At 38.2% G+C, this 18,226-nt stretch overlaps 1 protein-coding gene and 1 long non-coding RNA gene across 3 annotated transcripts in view; both read left to right on the top strand.

Annotated features, from left to right (window-relative positions):
• Positions 1-1,598: 1,598 nt before the first annotated feature.
• LOC149174581 (protein DEHYDRATION-INDUCED 19-like) overlaps positions 1,599-18,226 on the top strand; it is a 44,812-nt gene continuing 28,184 nt past the window's right edge. The window contains exons 1-4 of one of the 2 annotated variants that reach the window (XM_089419349.1): positions 1,599-1,951; positions 2,492-2,634; positions 3,795-3,872; positions 4,150-4,424. In XM_089419349.1, the coding sequence (XP_089275475.1) occupies positions 1,873-1,951; positions 2,492-2,634; positions 3,795-3,872; positions 4,150-4,424 (575 nt within the window). In that variant the 5' untranslated portion in view covers positions 1,599-1,872. The remainder of the gene's footprint in view (positions 1,952-2,491; positions 2,635-3,794; positions 3,873-4,149; positions 4,425-18,226) is intronic. The other variant, XM_089419348.1, reaches the window with a different exon arrangement.
• Positions 4,431-5,551, top strand: LOC149174582 (uncharacterized). Its single transcript, XR_016257932.1, has 2 exons — positions 4,431-5,162; positions 5,385-5,551. It is a non-coding gene; the product is annotated as an uncharacterized LOC149174582 (long non-coding RNA).

Here is an 18,226-nt window from a genome sequence, read left to right on the forward strand (position 1 = left end):
ATGTGCCACATATGTATATGGTTGTATAGAAACATGTAAACATATACACAAAGACAGACACATTTACATTAGCATGGGTGTATGTGTAAAATCTCAATATATTGAAACCTAAGTATAAAATTACACTTAGACACTCAAACATTTATTTCAATAAGAGGGAGTCATTATAGAGATCTCATAAATTGATACATTAATTTGTGAACAACACCACAACATTAGTGTGCTTATATATATAGAAAGCACGAAAAACCTCAGAGAACTTCCCCACATTTTGTGGATGGTAAACTGGGTACCCTACTTATGGGGTCTCATCCCATAATTAACCTAAAACAACATAATATATATAATATTAGACATAAGTTAATGTCCACAAAAATTTGAACTTAAGTTGGTGTGGGGATAATCTCTCTAAATTTTTACTAAATCACAACTCAACATATCATATATAATATTACACATAATTCACCAAAAACAACATAGCATACTATATATAATATTAGACATAATTCACCCAAAATATGACATAGTAATTTAGATATGATTTGCCAAAGACGGGCACAATGATTTAGGTGATGTCAAAATAACCCCATGCATATACTATAGTGAAATGTTCAAATAAAACATGAAATAAATACACATTTTCTTGAAAAAAAAACCTCAAAAATTCTCCCATTTTCCCTAAATTATTTTTAAGTAGGGTGCCTGTTAATAACTTCAAAAATTTAATTAGAATTAAACACATTACCTACATTTTGTATAAAATATATTAATTAGATAATTTAATCAATTAAACTAACATTTAAATTATATAATAAATAAATTAATAATTATTAAAAGATATTTTAAATAGTTTTTAATAAAAATAATTTAGTATAGTGATATCTCAAAATAGTGTGGGCTTATTCTTTAAACCAGCAATAATTATCTCAATCAATATATTCTACCAAAATTTGAATTTCAAAATAGACTTACCTATCAGATTTGAAGATTTTCACAGTTAGCCATCCTATCTTTACAGTTGCAAAGAAAAAAATTGACAAATTTGCAAACTAATATTTTTTTATCTATAGTGGATGAGGGCAAATCACCGGGTGAGGTTGATACAATAAAAAGAAAACCCAACAAAATAAACGAATATCCTTTGAAATACTGCCAGCTGAATTTCCAATTCAACTAAAACTTTGAACCGTCCGGAATGAGAAACTCAATTCTCCTCTCCGCGTCTTTAGGAGTAAACTATGCTGTACAATCCGTTAATTTCTGACACACAATTCCTCACGATAAAAGAAAAATCTGTCAGTCTATCGGGTGGAAGGCGGCACACCCTTTAACGGACGACCGGTAGCTTTGCCCTTTAGATCCACCATCCAGTAACTGGCAATAGGCGGTGGCTTACTGGCCCACCTTGAGCTTGCCAATTCACCGACATGAACGCGTGTCAGACGGAAGAAGCAACACAATTGGACACAGAAATACGACTCGTTTGCAACCACAAAGGAACCATCCGTTGTCGTGTATTAATTAAAAAATGAAATGTTAAAAATTCAGAAAATGATTTATAATAGAAAAATTATATATATATATGGATCTGAATATCCTTCTCGTTGTTTGTTTCATAGGATAATTCAGAGAAGTCGCTTATATTCTATCCTGACACCCATTCCTTGAAGGAAGCGCTCCAGTGTTAGAGGCCCTGGGGTTTGAAAGCTGATTGGTAGCAGGGTCTTTTATCAGTGTACCTCCTGGTTTAATTTCTATGAATGACATGCATCCTTATTAGGACAAGGGGTTTGATATATCAATTGCAAAGGGTTTGAGAGAAGCCAGGGTTTGGTCTTGTGTCAGGCGAGAAATTGTTAAGCTGCAGACGCCATGGACGCTGAATTATGGGCGGCTCGTGTCACGGCAGCAAAGCGCCATCACGCAGTTCATCATTATCATCATCATACAGGTTTCTTACTTTTGCCCTGTTTTTAATTTCGAAGTGTTCCAGGGTCCTAAAATCTTGAGGGTTTTTGAGTTCTATGTGCTGGTTTCTCAACGCTGTAGATGGTTGAAATCTACCTTATCCGCTGGGTCATTTTGTTATAATGTTCAGAACATTTGCTTTTGTTGGACTAATTTTTAGGAATGATGGCACTTATTTTGAGAAAATTAAGTACCTTTGTATGAATGAACTCATGTAGTATTTGCAGTACTTTGAAGGCGACCCCTGTGGAGTTATCGCTACATATTAACTGCAGTGGCTCAAAGTTGGTCTTGCTGTGCTGTAAAGTTCATTTTTTTATCTATCTACTTTTGGGGTCAATTCCGTAAATGCATCGGTATTGCCCGTTAGAAGCCCCCTCTGTTTTGTCTGGGTTCAACCTACGAGCCTATTAATTTGACCTGCTTCGGGCTAATTGCCTTTTGGGGGTTTTCAATTTTGTAAACTGTGTTTTTGTTTGGGATCATTTGAAGTTCTGAGTAGGTTGTTTTTCTGTCTGTACAGATCGGCAGTTTAACTTTGATGAATTGGAGGGCGATGATGACATACGGGCGGATTTCACTTGCCCATTTTGTTTTGAGGATTTTGATATCGCATTGCTCTGCTGCCATCTTGAGGATGAACATTGCATCGACACAAAAAATGCGGTGTGTGGAAACTCTGTCCTTATTTTTACATTGTTTTTTGGGTCGCTTTTCAGCCGCAGTTACTGTTTGCCAGCATTTTTCCTGCATGTTTTATATTACACATTTTAATCTTGTAACTATGGTTGTAAGATTGAGGAAATCTTACAACCATCAGTTCTGGGTTGGCAAATCAGTTTATTTTAATCTTGTAACTATGGTTGTAAGATTGAGGAACGGATTCAAGACCTTACAAGAGCCATTTTAGGAAAATATTCCATAGAATAGTTGCAAGCGAATACAATCTGTGCCATAGACAATGGGGCCCATATTATATAATCAGTTGCTCAGTCCAATCGCATTGAACCCAAGGGTATTTTTTGGCAAATGACATCCACTAGCCAATTGGATAAGCGGTTCTCTGCTTGAGATTTCTGAGTACCAAAATCAAACAGTTGCTTGACACTGACCAATATAACATGGGTCAGTGGAAGTCTTCCCACTTTTAATAAAGATATATTACTTGTTTGAGAATTTTCCAGCAAGAAAATGCCTGTATGTGGGGTGTGCCTTTTTGAGATAGACAGAATCTGTCATCTGTGTTAGTGGACATGAAACAATCCATGTTGACATTGTTCAAAAGTTGCTTTTTTCAAGTCTCAATGTGTGAGAATTTACATCCATGTTGGTTTAAACAACTTTTAGTATTTTTTAGTATATTTAAGAGTCACTCCTAGGACGAGATGACAGTGAATAGGCAGGTATTTGTTATTGAGATGGTCTAAGCCTAGGAGATGCATTGAAGAACGTAAAAAATCTATTCTGATAAGTCGTTTTAAACTTTTTAATTCGATATGTAAACGGTAATATACATAGGAAAACCATTCCTATTGCTGGATGAAATTGCCATTTGATTGTTTGATCTTTTCAGTCTTCTTATGACACATTTGCTTTCCTGCTGACTATTTGCAATAAGCTATGGAATACTTATTAGTTATTTCTGTCTAAACATTATTGTTTCCTCAAGTTTTTGGATGTATAGTTTGACTTCCTATAAAGAGCAAATAAACTTATTGTTTTAAGTAAGAGGAAACTTTTGTGGGTCTTTAATTTTATGAAGCTGGGCTGTTAGATGAGGTCTCATGTGTAATGCTTTCCTGAATATCTTGTGTATTTCTTTGCAGCTATGTCCTGTGTGCGCAGCTAAAGTTGGGAAGGATATGGTTGGGCATATAACTCTTCAACATGGTCATTTGTTCAAAATATCCTCTACTTTGACTATGACATGACAAGATATAGTGGAATCTAAGTTTGAAATGCTTGGGCAGAGAAGAATTTATATTTACTTTCAATATTTCAGATGCTACTCCCTTGTATCAGCAGAGCTGTGTTCTGACTTCCTTGGGTTTTCTGTCTGTTAAAAATGTAGATTATGTTTGTCAGTGCTTGTCCACCTTAGTGTTCTATCCATTAAAATTATAGTTCTTGAATGACATGGATGCGAAGGGTGTCAATTTGTTTCCTTTGATTACTAGATACATGCAGCGTAGGAGGAGATTTCGCAGAGGTGGGTTGCCACCTAATTCCACACTGTCTTTTCTGAGTAGAGAGCTTCGGGAGGGGCAGCTGCATCCACTTCTGGGAGGTGTGTCCTCGCGTGGGGTGGCTGCTAATAGTGCAGTACCAGATCCTCTGCTATCTTCCTTTGTTTATAATTTGTCGATTTCTGAGAGCAATGAGGATCAAATAAAACCAATTGTATCATCAGAGGAAAGCTCGACAAAAAAATCTCTTGATGTGCGAGTTATGGGCAGGTAACATTAAGAGTGTTTTTTTTTTTAATAATTTTTTAATGCTTATCTGCAATTGCTTAATGATTCTCAATGCTCATGTAGTTTTCTTTCCTATTGTTCCTTTGATTGCTGACCCATTGATATGTCTGTTTTATTTTGGGCTTATAATAACTTTATGCCAAACATTGGAAAAGGAAAATAAGCCTTTGTTGTTATGAAATAATGGACTGGCTATTTAAATGTCACCTTTAGATTTGTCACAGGGAAGGGAGTGCTTAGGCATGTAACACGTTTTATTATTGTTTACCTGTTAGAATGCTTTCTGAAAAGTTCATATTTTAAAAACACCAACAGCACTGCAAGTATAAAGTGTCACGGTGGAGTTTATTAAATTTGCATATATTATTCCATATTGATGCATGGTGAAACTGCATATAATATTATCAACATACAGTCTACGATATACATATATACTAGCCTACATCCAACTTTTGGCTGGGGGGTTGTGCGTACAAACTAAAAATTCATAGCAATGGTATTAAACAGGGCTGTAGCCTGCAATAGCTAGTTGTTATCATCCCTTTTGATGCAAGTTTAGCCAGCTTTTCCATGATTGCATCAGAAATTATCTGTTTCTCATTTTGGAGTTGAGTTCTGTTCTCTATCTCAGATCAGGTATTTGGTTCCAAAGCTGTTGAGCCCTTGTGTAGATGTTATCCCCCACGCTAGCGACTTGTCCAAGACCATGACTTGCAGCTGGTAATTTCTGTCATCTGGGGCATGCACTTCAAGCTGTTTTCTACCACTAGAATCAAGGCCAGTTAGATCGGTGCTCTTTTTTATACTCATTTGATGAGACCCTGGGTCCAGGGTCCAGACACATATCTGTGGTTATTAGGTGCTTGCATTTCAGCATGGTTATTAGGTGCTCACATTTCAGCATGGCATGAAAAGTATTTGCTAACTGGCAGGGTTTGACAGGAAGATTTAGGAGTGTCATGTGCCCTGGGAATTCTCCAAATCAGCGCCAAACACTTAGGTACATTGGTCGATGCTCTTTGAAAGGATTCAATGAAGGCAAGCCGTCTAGTGAAGGCAAAGAGCAAGGACAAAACTGTCAAAACTGTGCATGCATCTAGAGAAGGCAAGCCCTCCTGTATGGACATCAGCTCAAAATCTATCACATAACAAAGTAATATTCCTTGATTGAGGCTCAGGGAAAATTGGGAAGCTATGCGTGATACATCCTCAAGTAGCTTTATCAAATGACTAGAAGAAAACAGCTTGATTAAGAGTTTGAATGATGGTAGCATTGTTCCGAATGTTGGAAAAATGGTAGGGATATAGTTCATGATTTTTTTACAGAACAGAAAAAGAACATGACGTTCTTTGCATTAACATTTAGTTCCATTGGACATATTTATAATCTTCTGTAAGATATCTTTTGGAGAGACCCAAAAATACCACTGTGTTTTTCTGGGATAGTGGAGTTGTTCCTTAATGAAATGTTTCATCAAACAGTTTAATAACAAATTACTTTAGGTGCATTTTCAATCATAAAACCCAAAATAAAGAATACAGGAACACATCCACTACATAAAATCATTTCGGATCAGCAAATGTTCTGATATTAAGTTCAGAGGTAAGAAACATCCCAAATATAAATAAGTGCTCAGCCAGAGAGGACTATTGTAATCACAAATATCAGCATATATATTTTATAACATCAAATAGTGATAGCATGAAGCTCAGGAAACAAATCTGGAATATTATACCAGGAGGGACATTGGCAAACAGTGGTACACTTTGGCTGAAGTTCCTTCGTGATATCAATGGCTTGAATATGCATCTACAGGAGAAACACGTGCATCACTTCCCACAGTGACTTGACTTTCCAGAATACAACAATTCTGACCCTTTAAACTGTGAAAATTTCAACTACTGAAATTTTATTGCAGCATCTGGAATTAATTCTTCTAACTGATAAGTTAATTATGCAGTTTATTGCTAGGACAACAACGAAATAATCACATTGCAATATTCACAAATAAAAATACCGCGGAAGATAAACTGGAAACTGAGAAAATACTGGCACGCACACACAAAATATAACACCGTTATTTTTGGACAAAAGTCCTCGGAAAAACCTAATGTGGGAAAATTGGTGCAGCAACTGAGGGTTTTACACACAAAAATATAACACTGTTATTTTTGGACAAAAAATTCTGAGTACAATAAATATTGCCCAACTGACAAATCTATCCAAAAGAAATACTGGCAAAAATATTTGAGGGAATTTACCCTCACTTCGAGCAATCCTGACACTGTTTAACCTCTGAAAAGCTAGCCGTCCAAACTGGTCTGTGCAAGCTTTACGTCACCCCTACGCTGCCCGCCAAACGTACTACTTGAAACAACTACCAATCTAGCCGTCTTGCCTATTGCTGATTGGGAAAATGCTTCTCCGGCCCTCTAGAAAATCGTCTTGCCTATTGCTGATTGGGAAAATGCTTCTCCGGCCCTCTAGAAAATCTTCCCGGCCTCTGGAACTAAAGACGTCCTTTCCTTCAACTGAATCGCACTGCTTACTTGAGGCTTTGCGCAACCTCTTGGAGAATATTTTCAGCCTCCTCTTTCTGACTTCCTCTAGACTTAGTATCTCTGCCCCTCTCTGTCTCTGCGCCCCTCTTTGGCCCAAACTCTTTTGACAAAATGCTGCTGCTCTCTGGAAAGTCGATCTGCCCAAGGAAATCGATCTCAAGTATGTTCCTCCATCCACACATTGACTTCTTATAATATCCAGTTGGGACTCCAACGACCAAGATTAAATCTTAATCAATGGCTGAGATTATTTCCTAGTTGATCTGTGTGAGTTTCTAGAGAAATCTCACCTTCCTCAATTAATTGTTGTTAATTAATTATTTTCCCAAAGTTAGACTTAGGAAAAATTTAATTATTGATTAATTAACTTAATTAAGGCATTTCTAGGTGGATTTTCCTGAAACCTTTTTTGGTTTATGGAATCCTAGTGTTTCTTAGCCTCTTTGACAATTGTCGAGACTAGGACACCATCCGATGCTACAAAAGCTAACACTCCCTCTCAGTGAGGAAGTTCTTCTAGTGTCGTATTGTTACAACAACCTGTCTCTGCATCGTCCTCCCATACACACTACTGATGTCTGGCCACTATGAATACTGGCCACTGCCCACCAACCACTGCGCAACTCTGATATTGCATCTGTGTTGCTGTTGACACTGCCATATTGCATTTGCATTGCAACTCCCTCTCAATTGTGTTGTTGCTACTGCAACCACTGCAACTGAGAAGCATCTGAAATATTGAATCAACTGTGTCTCTGTGCTGCATCTGTCTCCTAAGCATTTGGTTGGTACTAGCCTTTGCACTGTGCACTGAGAAATCTGTGCTGCTGCTGGCTCTGCTACTAAGCCTTTTGCTTTGCTATCAACATTGCACTACGCTCCTTAGCATCTGACTGCTACTAGTCTGCAACTGTCACTCTGGGATTTGACTGCAACAACTAACATTGATCCTCCTACTACTGAATACTGTGGGCCCCTGTCGCAAGGTAATGATACATGAGGAAGACACCTCAATGGACCTTGCCCAAAACTCTGCACAACTCTGGGACTATAGCTCCATATCGCCCCACCTCACCTTTGGAGGTATAGCTGCAAACATGGCAAAATCTTCCTCGAGCCTGGAGGACAATTTGTCTATCTCTGTGGATGTTGTCGCCTGGTCCTGATTCCACTTCTTGTCTTTCTTCCTTCGTGGACACAGAGTACTGTAGTGGCCAAACTCGCCACACCTGAAGCACTTGACCTTAGAATAGGTCATTCTTTTACTTCTTCTCCCCTTGTCCCTGACTGGGACCCTTTGATGCAAGGTCCACATTTTCTTCCTCCTCTCACCTTTAGAACCTGTACTGCTGGTCCTGCTGATGGAGGTCTTCACAAGTGCTCGCCTCATCTCCTCCTGCAGTAGGTCTTACCACATCCTGTCCCACCTAGGTAGATTCTCTCGTCCGAAAATGCCTTGGACAAAGATCTCCTAGTCCTTTGAGACACTGTTAACTGCCAAACACACTAGCTTTGTATCTTGAGGCGCTTCCCCAATCGCTGCGAGCTGATCTCGGATTTCCTGAATTCTGGTAAGAAAGGGATCAATGCCTTCACCCTTATACATTTGGATGTTTATCAACTTTTATTTTCGGAACATCTTCCGCTGCTCGGAAGGATTTTGATATAGTTGAGCGAGAGCATCCCACATCTCCTTGGCGGTATTCTTGCCAGATATATGTGAGACTATATGGTTGTGGACTCCATCTAGGATTTTTCGCTCGCCTTGGCCATTTCTTTCCTGTACTCTTTCAACTGATCTGCATCGTTTGGTATTGCCACAATGCTTATCTTGCAGGAATTACATCCTAGCCTTCCAGATGACATAGTTGGAGGCTCTATCCAACCTATCATAGTCTCTAAGCTCAGCTGTGGCCATCTCTGTAATTGGAATGGAAATTTCCCTTTTTCTCCTGATCGGCAGATGATTCTGCTATTCACATTCCCTTTTGGAGTGAGAAAATATGCTTGTAGCTACTGCCGACTTCAATTGGAAATATGGATTTCTAGACTGGAAACCCTCTGAGAGAAATTCCCTCTGTGTTTGCATTTTCTCTTCCACCAGACGCTAATTTCACTCTAGCAAAACTACTGCAAAACCCTTCTGCACACAAACAAGGAATCTTCTCAGCAAAAATATGAGTGATTGTGTTCCCTCTGCTTGTTGGAATCACTCAATTTGTCAAGCCAATTTTTTATGCAACCTTGCATTGGAAAATCGCACTGCCTTGCCAGGCATTGCACAACCCCAAAAAATTCGTTCTATTGCTCACTATTGAACAACAAATTTTCTTCTTTTGCTTTTGAGCTTCCTTCTTAGATCAAATTTGCTTTACTATTGAAAAATTCTATTGCAGCAACTGGAGTTAACTTTTCTAACTGATAAGTTAATTATGCAGTTTATTGCTACGACAACAACGAATTAATCACACTGCAATCTTCACAAATAAAAATATTGCGGAAGATAAATTGGAAATTGAGAAAATATTGGCGCACACAAAATATAACACTGTTATTTTTGGACAAAAGTCCCTGGAAAAGCCTGATGTGGGAAAACCGTTGCAACAACTGAGGGTTTTTATTAGTAAGCAATAGTGAGAAAATTTCGAGCACAATAAATATCGCCAAATTGGCGAATCTATCCAAGAGAAATACTAACAAAATATCTTGAGGGATTTTACAGTTATAAAAACCGGAACCGGTGACTAGACCGGTCCACCGAATAAACCGGGTTTCAAACCGAAACCAGTCAAATCGAGACTAGGCAGATCTCAATGAACTGATTTTTAAAAAATACATGAAATAATTTATTTTAATGAAAAAAACTGCTTTTAAGATCGACTCGGCATATCTCAATGAACTGATTATTAAAAAATACATGAAATAATTAATTTTAATGAAAAAAACTACTTTTAAGATTTAAAACCATGATTCCAATCCAATAGAGACAAAATATGCGAAGTTTGCTCATTTATATACCGTGTAAAGATGAATATATCAAAATGACACTGAGTGCAATACATATCATCGACAAAATACATAAGCAATGAGACTCTAAATGGCTTATAAAATCCAAAAACAGTGCTACAAGCTATGGGGCCATTGGCCTACTACAAGACTACAATTCTACTAATTCATATCAATGATCAACACGATCAATCCTCATCATGATCAAATTCATCACCGCTACTAGACACACGATCATCAACAGGAGCTACATAAACATCATCTGGATCAGAGTCTAAGGATGCCTCAGCCTCATCTGTAACCTTAGTATGGCACTACCACCAATAACAATAGAAGTGGATCTAATGGAAACATGAGTTGGTTGAGTTGCACGACTAGTGCCTTCCATTGGTTGTTTGCCTTTGCTTGATGTGGCTACTAATTTTGGTTCTGATGGTGCTACCAAATCCGCTTCATTCCCCCCTAACACCATGTCAATATCAAAAACAGCCTCAAACTTAGGATCTTCAGTCTTCTCTCCACCCATTCTGATGTTGGATTAGTATCGTCTAACTCAATGGGATCTAGATCAGGTCTTCTATTCATCATTTGGTTGCACCTTCGTCAAAGGTAGTATTGCACAAATACAAGATCATTTTAACAGTTTTTGTTCCAAACGGTTTCTCTTCTTTGTGTGTATGCGCTAAAAAACAGACCGATTGCGCTCACACCTTGAAGCACTACAAGTTTGGTTGAGGATTTAACTGCAAACTTTTGCTATTGAAGACAGTGGCCAAATGACTCCCACCAGTGTGTTGCAAAGAAAAAGACATTAATTAGTAACTTGGTTCATTTCCTTACCTTTTTACAAGTATTTATAGACAATTTGAATTGTAAATTTGTAAACAATTGAATTTTAAAAGAAAAACAAATTGGAATTGCTTACTTGGTTGATTCACATCTCTTGCCATCTTTCCCAAGTTTTTGCCAGACGTACCTGTTGCCATACTGAAAAGAGTAAGCTGTGTATGTATTTCCAATCGGTCTGCATGGCTAGGGACCATGTGCTCCAAGCAATCATACATTCCATCTCTAACCTCCCCAACTTGCAGAACTCCTAGCCGAGCTTTATAATGATACTTTGGGTTCAAAAAATACCCAACTGCATGTATAGGACAATGGAGTTGATTGTTTCATTTGCTATCAATGATATCCCATATACACCCATATTTAGCTAACTTATCCTTGTAAGTTCCCTGTATCTTCTCCTTTGCCTGATCCATAGCCTCATAAATGTAGCCCATGGCCAATTTTTTCCCATCCACCATTCGTAGCACCTTAACATGGGGCTCAGTAATTTTCACAAGCTCTGCAGACCTTTTCCAAAAATAATTGTTAAAAACTTTCTTTTACGTGTCTTTACCATCTTGTCTACGAGCCCGCTGAGATGAAGTCCAATCATTAGAAGAAAACATTTTCTGCAAGTTTTTTTGTTGAGAATTGAGACATTGCAATGTGAGGATGAGAGTTGCAAATCTCATAATTGCAGGTCTAACAAGCTCTTTGCCCCAGTGTTTTTCATCATCAGGCTCAATACCCATGGGTGGTTGTAGACGTATTTTGTAATGCACTTGGCATGCTCTACAATGTTTTTTACCCACTCCACTTTGCCTATGTCCTCAAGCATGAGGTCTATGCAATGTGTAACACATGGAGTCCAAAATATGGTCTTATATTTGGACACAATCATCTTTCCAGCAAGAAGATAATTTGAGGCATTATCTGTGATGACTTGCACAACATTCTGCTCCCCGACTCTTTGAATAATCTCATCCAAAAGCTCAAATAGAAGAGTTGCATCCTTCACCTTATCAGATGCATCAATTGATCCCTCAAACATGGTTCCTTGAGGGCAAGAAACAAGGTTAATGACAGTGTTGTTTTTTCCATTGGTCCATCCATCTGACATGATTGAACAACTTGTTTTGAGCCATGATTCTTTATACTCAGCCAAATACCCATCAATGGAAGCAATCTCTTTTTGCAAAAGAGCTCCCCTCAAGTCATGCATAGTAGGGCCTTTGAAGCCCTTTCCTGTAGCTATAACAGAGTCCCGCATAGCTTGGTAATAAGGTGAGTGAGCAACATTAAATGGGATATCTGCATTATACCACCATCTAGCAATGTATTGCTTGGAAAGAAGATTCTTTGCATTCTTTGTTCCAATGTTCATCCAAAGTGGGTTGACGACTTAGTTGGGAGGAAGTGGGATTAGCAGAGGCAGTGATGGCAAAGGATGAGAAATAACTCTGGATGTTCGACCTCTTTGTTCCTTTAGATTGTTGGCCTTGATGATAAGACCCAAGAGCAGGAGGAACATAGTGATGAAAGGGGATAGAAGAGGAGTCTTAATCTCAAAATCATCATTCCCACTCTCTTTCATGGCTTGTAAAATTTCCTTCATCCTTGCAATTTCTATAGCCTTCTCCCTAGCCTTATTCTCCTTAAACTTCACAAACTTGGCAAGGTATTCTATCCTAACAGGACCTATCACTTCCTTTGGTGCATCACATGGCTTTACTTGGCCTCTTATCCCAACCAAGTGTTGTTTCAACCTGAGAATACCCCAACCTCCAATCATAATGAGCCCATACGTTGTCCTTGGCTTTTGGAGGCATGGTGGCTATAAATATTTGAAATTTGTAGAAATGTACCATTAAAAAAAAATTGCAGCTAGAAAAATGGAAAACCTAAGATAAAATTGGGAAAAAAAATGGACATATTTAGCCTACAAAATTTGATAGCAAGAAACTAGAGATTTGATAACAATGTAGCATAGAACACATAAAAAAGCTAAATACATGGACAACAATGAAATATGGATTTTTTCAAGTGAAAATTCTTACTTGGAAATGCAATTTAGCTTCCGTAGCCTCCTCTTGAAGATGCCAAGTTTACTAACAACTCCAAACTATCTCCAAAATAGCTCCAAGTCCAACTTCAGGCCTCCAAGATGACTACTTCAGCAAACACTCAACACTCTCCAAGCTCCCAATGAAACTCACAAAAACTCCAAATGAGATGTGTGAGACAAATGAGAGGGGAGACCTCCTTTTATTGGCTTGGAGGGGGTGTTTTTGAAGGGAAACAACTCTTAGTCTCCCTGCAAACCACCTGGGAAGCCACAAAACAACGTTCCGTGGGTCTGTGGCTGATGTGGCAATAATAAACCTGCCAGTTAGGCCCGGTTTTTGTGGAAAAAAGGAGAAATCAGCCCATAAACTCGATTTTTTTCCCAGTCTGGTTGGGTTTGCCAGTGAAACGACCCGTTTGACCAGTTTCCGGTTCAGATCGACCCATTTTTAAAACAATGATAAAGACGGATGGAATCTTGTACTTGTGTATGGATTACTGCGAGTTGAACAATGCAACAATCAAGAATCAATATCCCATGCCCTAGATCAGTGATCTCTTCAACCAATTGAGGGGGCTACCATCATTTTGAAAATTGACTTGCAATTTGTGTATAATTAGTTGGGAGATTAAAGGGCAAGACATTTCCAAGACTGCCTTTTGGGCACATTCTTTTCATCTCAAGGTTTGGTGTTTGTGTTGGCCAATGCTCTTATTTTATCCACGAGTTAATGAATGAAGTATTTAAATTACTTTGTGCTATTCTTTCTAGATGATATACTTATCTATTCTAGGTAAAAAAGATAACACATAGAGGATTTAGGCCCTCTTTTATAGTTTGCTTAAGAGAGCATTAGTTGTTTGGTAAGATGTCCAATTGATCCTTCTTTTAGAGCGAGATCCATTATTGTGGCTATTTCATTTTAGAAGAGGGATTACAATAGTTTTGGCTAAGATAGTAGTTATGGATCAGCCAACGTGTGGTGCACATTTTTTTTTGGGCTTGCTATCTCTTTATAGGAGTTATATGGAAGTAATTTCCATAATCACTAACCCTATTACCTCACTATCCTTGAAAGGAAAGAAGTTTGAATGGATTGAAAAATGCTATGAAGCTTTCATAAAGTTAAAATGTTTGCTAACAAATGCACCAATCTTAAGAGTGCTCAAAATAGGAAAAGACTGTGCATTGTATGGATGCCTTCTTAGAGGGTTTAGACACAATGATGATGTGAGACATTGGTGTAATAGGTTATGCTAGCGAGAAATTGAAAGATCATAAATGGATTTGTATGACACATGACCTTGGACTAGTTGTTGTTATGATGGGACTAAAGTTGCAGAGACATTATCTTATTGTTATAGGTTTGTGTTCAAGGCTAACTACCAAAACTTCCTATATTTCTTCTCTTAGAGGAATTTAAATGCGAGGAAGAGGCATTGGACCGAGTTTTTAAGTGAATGTCATTTTGAGATTACTAAGGAAAGGATAATTTGGAGGTAGATGCTCCAAGTTGTAGGCCACATATTCTCTCCATATTTTCTTTGAATGTCTTCCTAAGGGAGTAGGTGTTGGGATATTTCCTTAGTGATGAGTGGTATTTGGAGGTTAGGCCAACACTCCAAGATGTAACATAAGTAGGACCATTGTATAAAGGGTGTTTGTTAGAGGATGATGAACTACCTAGGTTTATCATGAGGATGTATGTACCATAGGAGGGAGACATCCAAATTTTGAAACTACCATAGGAGGGAAACATCCAAATTTTGAAACTAAGTACCACATTGCATGGGTAAATAATATGTCTGCATAGATAAAGAAGCTCCTCTTTTGGGTTGGTATGAAGAATGTTGTGGTCTAATTTGTAGTGTAGCACTTAGGGTTAGTCAGTAATGTCAAAGCAGTAACACCAAGTTTGACATTTATGCAACCTTACATATTCTCCAATTGAAGATGAAGGTAATCTCTATGAATTTTGTAACAGGATTATCCCTAAAGCAAGGAAGGCATGAATCAACTATAGTAGCCACTGACAAGTTGACCAAAGTTGTTTACGTCATTTTGTTGAGGACCACGTATGAAGCAATGGTTGTGGCATGATTCTTTACCAACGAGCTTTTTTATTTTAATGGAGTCCCCTTGAAGATTATTTTCAATTCATATTCTTTATTTATGTTTAGATTTTGGACTTTTGTTCGGTTGGGACTAGTTGGAACGAAGATGACGGGGTAGGTAACCTAGGCAAGGCAACATTTGAGAGGAGATAAAAAAAGAGTTATGTTGATTCTTGTAGGAAATTTCTTCTAGCGTGAGAGATAAGGTCTTCTTGAAGGTTAGGATGCATAAGAGTTTTGTTTTGGAAAGGGTTTACATTGTTTCCTTGATTCGACAGGGCTTTTGAATTCAAGGAAAGGATTGGGCATTAGACAAGTTGCTTATCATCTTGCATTTCCAATGAACTTGCATAAGATGCATGATGTATTTTTTTTGACATGATGACTATGTTGTTCATGATTTTTATATTCTTAATTTTGATTTGTAGGGGGTGGACAAAGGGCCTTTAAAGTAACTAGTTCATATATTGATCTAAGAGTTTGATAGCTTAGGCTCAAGTTAGTGGACCGAGTTAAAGTCTAATGGGATCAGTATAGTCCCGTATCCACAAACATAGGAGGATTGTGTGACTAGGCATTGAGATTTACCCACATCCTTTTGATTAGTCAAACTTTTGGGACAAATGTGTTTGTTGAAGGGGGGCTGTATATAGTAACTTGTATTGTGAGACTTCGTATGATTTGTGTTGAATATGTGTTGTCATTGATGGCTTAACAAGGTATATCTATGACCTATCATTCATGGGTCAACAAGGTATTTCCATAGCCCTTTTATGAGTCTTCAACAAATCACAGTTGAGAATAAAGGACCTGTTGCAAAAGTTGAAACAAACGTGAATTTCCAGGTTTCCCACTATGGAAAAAATTTGAGGAAGAAAAATTAGATATTCTGCTATCGAGCCAACAATCTAGGATCATTCTAAGCACTAGCATCGTCATAAATACTAGGATCAAGCACGAGGAGTTGTGTGTCAAGGTTATGGCTAAGTGACAACATGGAAGTGAACATGAAAGTGATTGGAGCATGAGCTCAACGTAGTATTGACAAGACTCTAATGGTTCAAAACATTATGTAGAATATTTAAGGATGGACTACCTGCTAATAAGATCCTGCATAAATTTTGAGCCATTAGAGTGGCTTGGGTTACTGAGTGTCCATTGAGTCTTTTCAACAGTTGATGCGACTGCAAGAGTCAAGTCCTTCCAAGGGCTGAGTTAGACTTTCTAGAAGTTCCTTAGCACAGACAATATGCTTTAATGTGTCATGGATCTGGATCTAATTCGCATCCAACATGGATGGGTGCATTATTCTCCTTCCAACAATGGTGAGTTGGCTTCTTTATTTGGTTGTCCTCTTTCCTTCATTGTCTTCCTGCGCGAGGAGTGCTTCCTGATTGGAGAGTTGGAGCGCTGATTGTTGAGTTGGCAAGAACGGTTCAAAGTTGCAACAGTGGGAGTTGCAGCATGAGCAAATTTGGGAATTGCAGCGATGGAATGGGAGTCCGAGAGTTGTAGCAGCGTAATCATCATCATGAATGGAAGTGCTGGAGTTGTAGCAATGATGACTGGGGCCAGAGTTGCAGCAACTATGCCAGGCTTAGATAGAGAGGTTGCAACATCTATGTGTGGAGTTGTAGCCAAGGAGTTGCAACAACTGTCTTTGCTCCTGTTTAGTAGTGTTAGAATAAAAGGTAACAATTTCACTTCAAAATGCATAAAGAATAAGTATGGAAGTGGGCAAAGAATGTTTACCTTGCTTCTGGTCTTAATGTCCATAACATGGGACAAAACCATGGGTCTAAACCATGGATCGATTTAAATCTAAGTAGAAAGAAAATATAAATATATGGTCAAGTAAATTGAGCAATGGGACTGTAGGTGTGAATGTGCCAGCAAGAGAGTGTGAGAGAGGCAGCAAACATGTATGCTGAGTGATAGCAAATGTAAATACTGAGGAACAACATATGTGTGTGTGTGTGTGGATGAATGTTGTAGGTGTGTGTATGCAGGGACAACAAGGTTGTTTGTTGAATGAGACAGCAAGTGAGAGTGATTGTGATAGCTGGTGTGAATGTTGAGGGGCAGAGAAAGTGTAGAACATAGAACATATCAGATTGTAGTGAGTAGAAGACAAAGTGCAGAACAAAGAGCAGATAAGATTATAGTGAGCAGAAGTCAAAGTGCAATGAGAGGCTGAATAGTTGCATAGAAGATTGCTGTAAAGAGTTTATACCATAGAGCTGATTGAGTCAGCAACAAACAATATACAAACCAGAGATCTAAAAGGGGTTTGGAGTTCCTTGCAGCAAAATTCCTGCAAAACTTTGGGGATTGGTGTCTCCAGCAGGTTGGAGCATGCAAATTTGAAAGGGGATTGGTGTCTCCTACAAGTGGGTGCTTGCAAACCATGTAACTGTAGGTTGGTGCCTACATCCATCTATAAAGAAGAAACTATTTTGTAGTTTTCTATTGTATGGGTTTCCATGTTAAATCTGGTGTTTTGTGTGCCAATTTAACTTTGTGTGGTTTATTATCTACTCATTTAAGTTGTGAGATAGATCTAATATTGAAGGTGAATGTGTTAAATAATGCAAAGAAATAAAAATACTGATTCACTCCACCCACTTCCCCCCCGCCCCCCTTCTCTTAGTATTCAACAATTTGTAGATTGTTATGGATATTCCACTTGAACAATTTGTCATAAGGAAACTTACAATATTCTACAATCTCTAATTATGCTATGTTTTACTTTAGATTTCAGATTTAAGACCACTAGCATCACACATACTATTGCAACTGAAACTGAATGAAAGAAGCTAAGAAAATAACACACCATGCACACAATGAACATAAGGTGTACCCTGGGAAAATTCAATATGTGAAAACCCAGCTAGAGGTGAGGCCTAAGCCTTGCTCTTTTCTTCTTGGTTTTGAAATGCAAATACAAAGAAAGGGGCAGTCACTATGGAGTTGCCATGAACAATGTGGCCATTATGGCTGCTGCAAGATCTTCTACTTCCTTTTTCTCGAAAGCCAACTCTCAAATGCTCTGCTCAGTTATGGAATAATAACAATACAATAAGAATGGAACCCACCCTTTCCCTAGTAGCCCAATATTTAACACGTCTTGATAGCTGTCTAGGGGTAGGGTTAGGCTTTTTGCATGCCTCAGCTCCCAATTAGTGTTATGGTTTTGGGCTCTCTAGGAT

The sequence above is a fragment of the Pinus tabuliformis genome, chromosome 4_1, assembly GCF_031772625.1.
Source record: "Pinus tabuliformis cultivar Carrire ecotype Pingquan chromosome 4_1, CPIR1, whole genome shotgun sequence".
Taxonomy (NCBI): Eukaryota; Viridiplantae; Streptophyta; class Pinopsida; order Pinales; family Pinaceae; genus Pinus; species Pinus tabuliformis.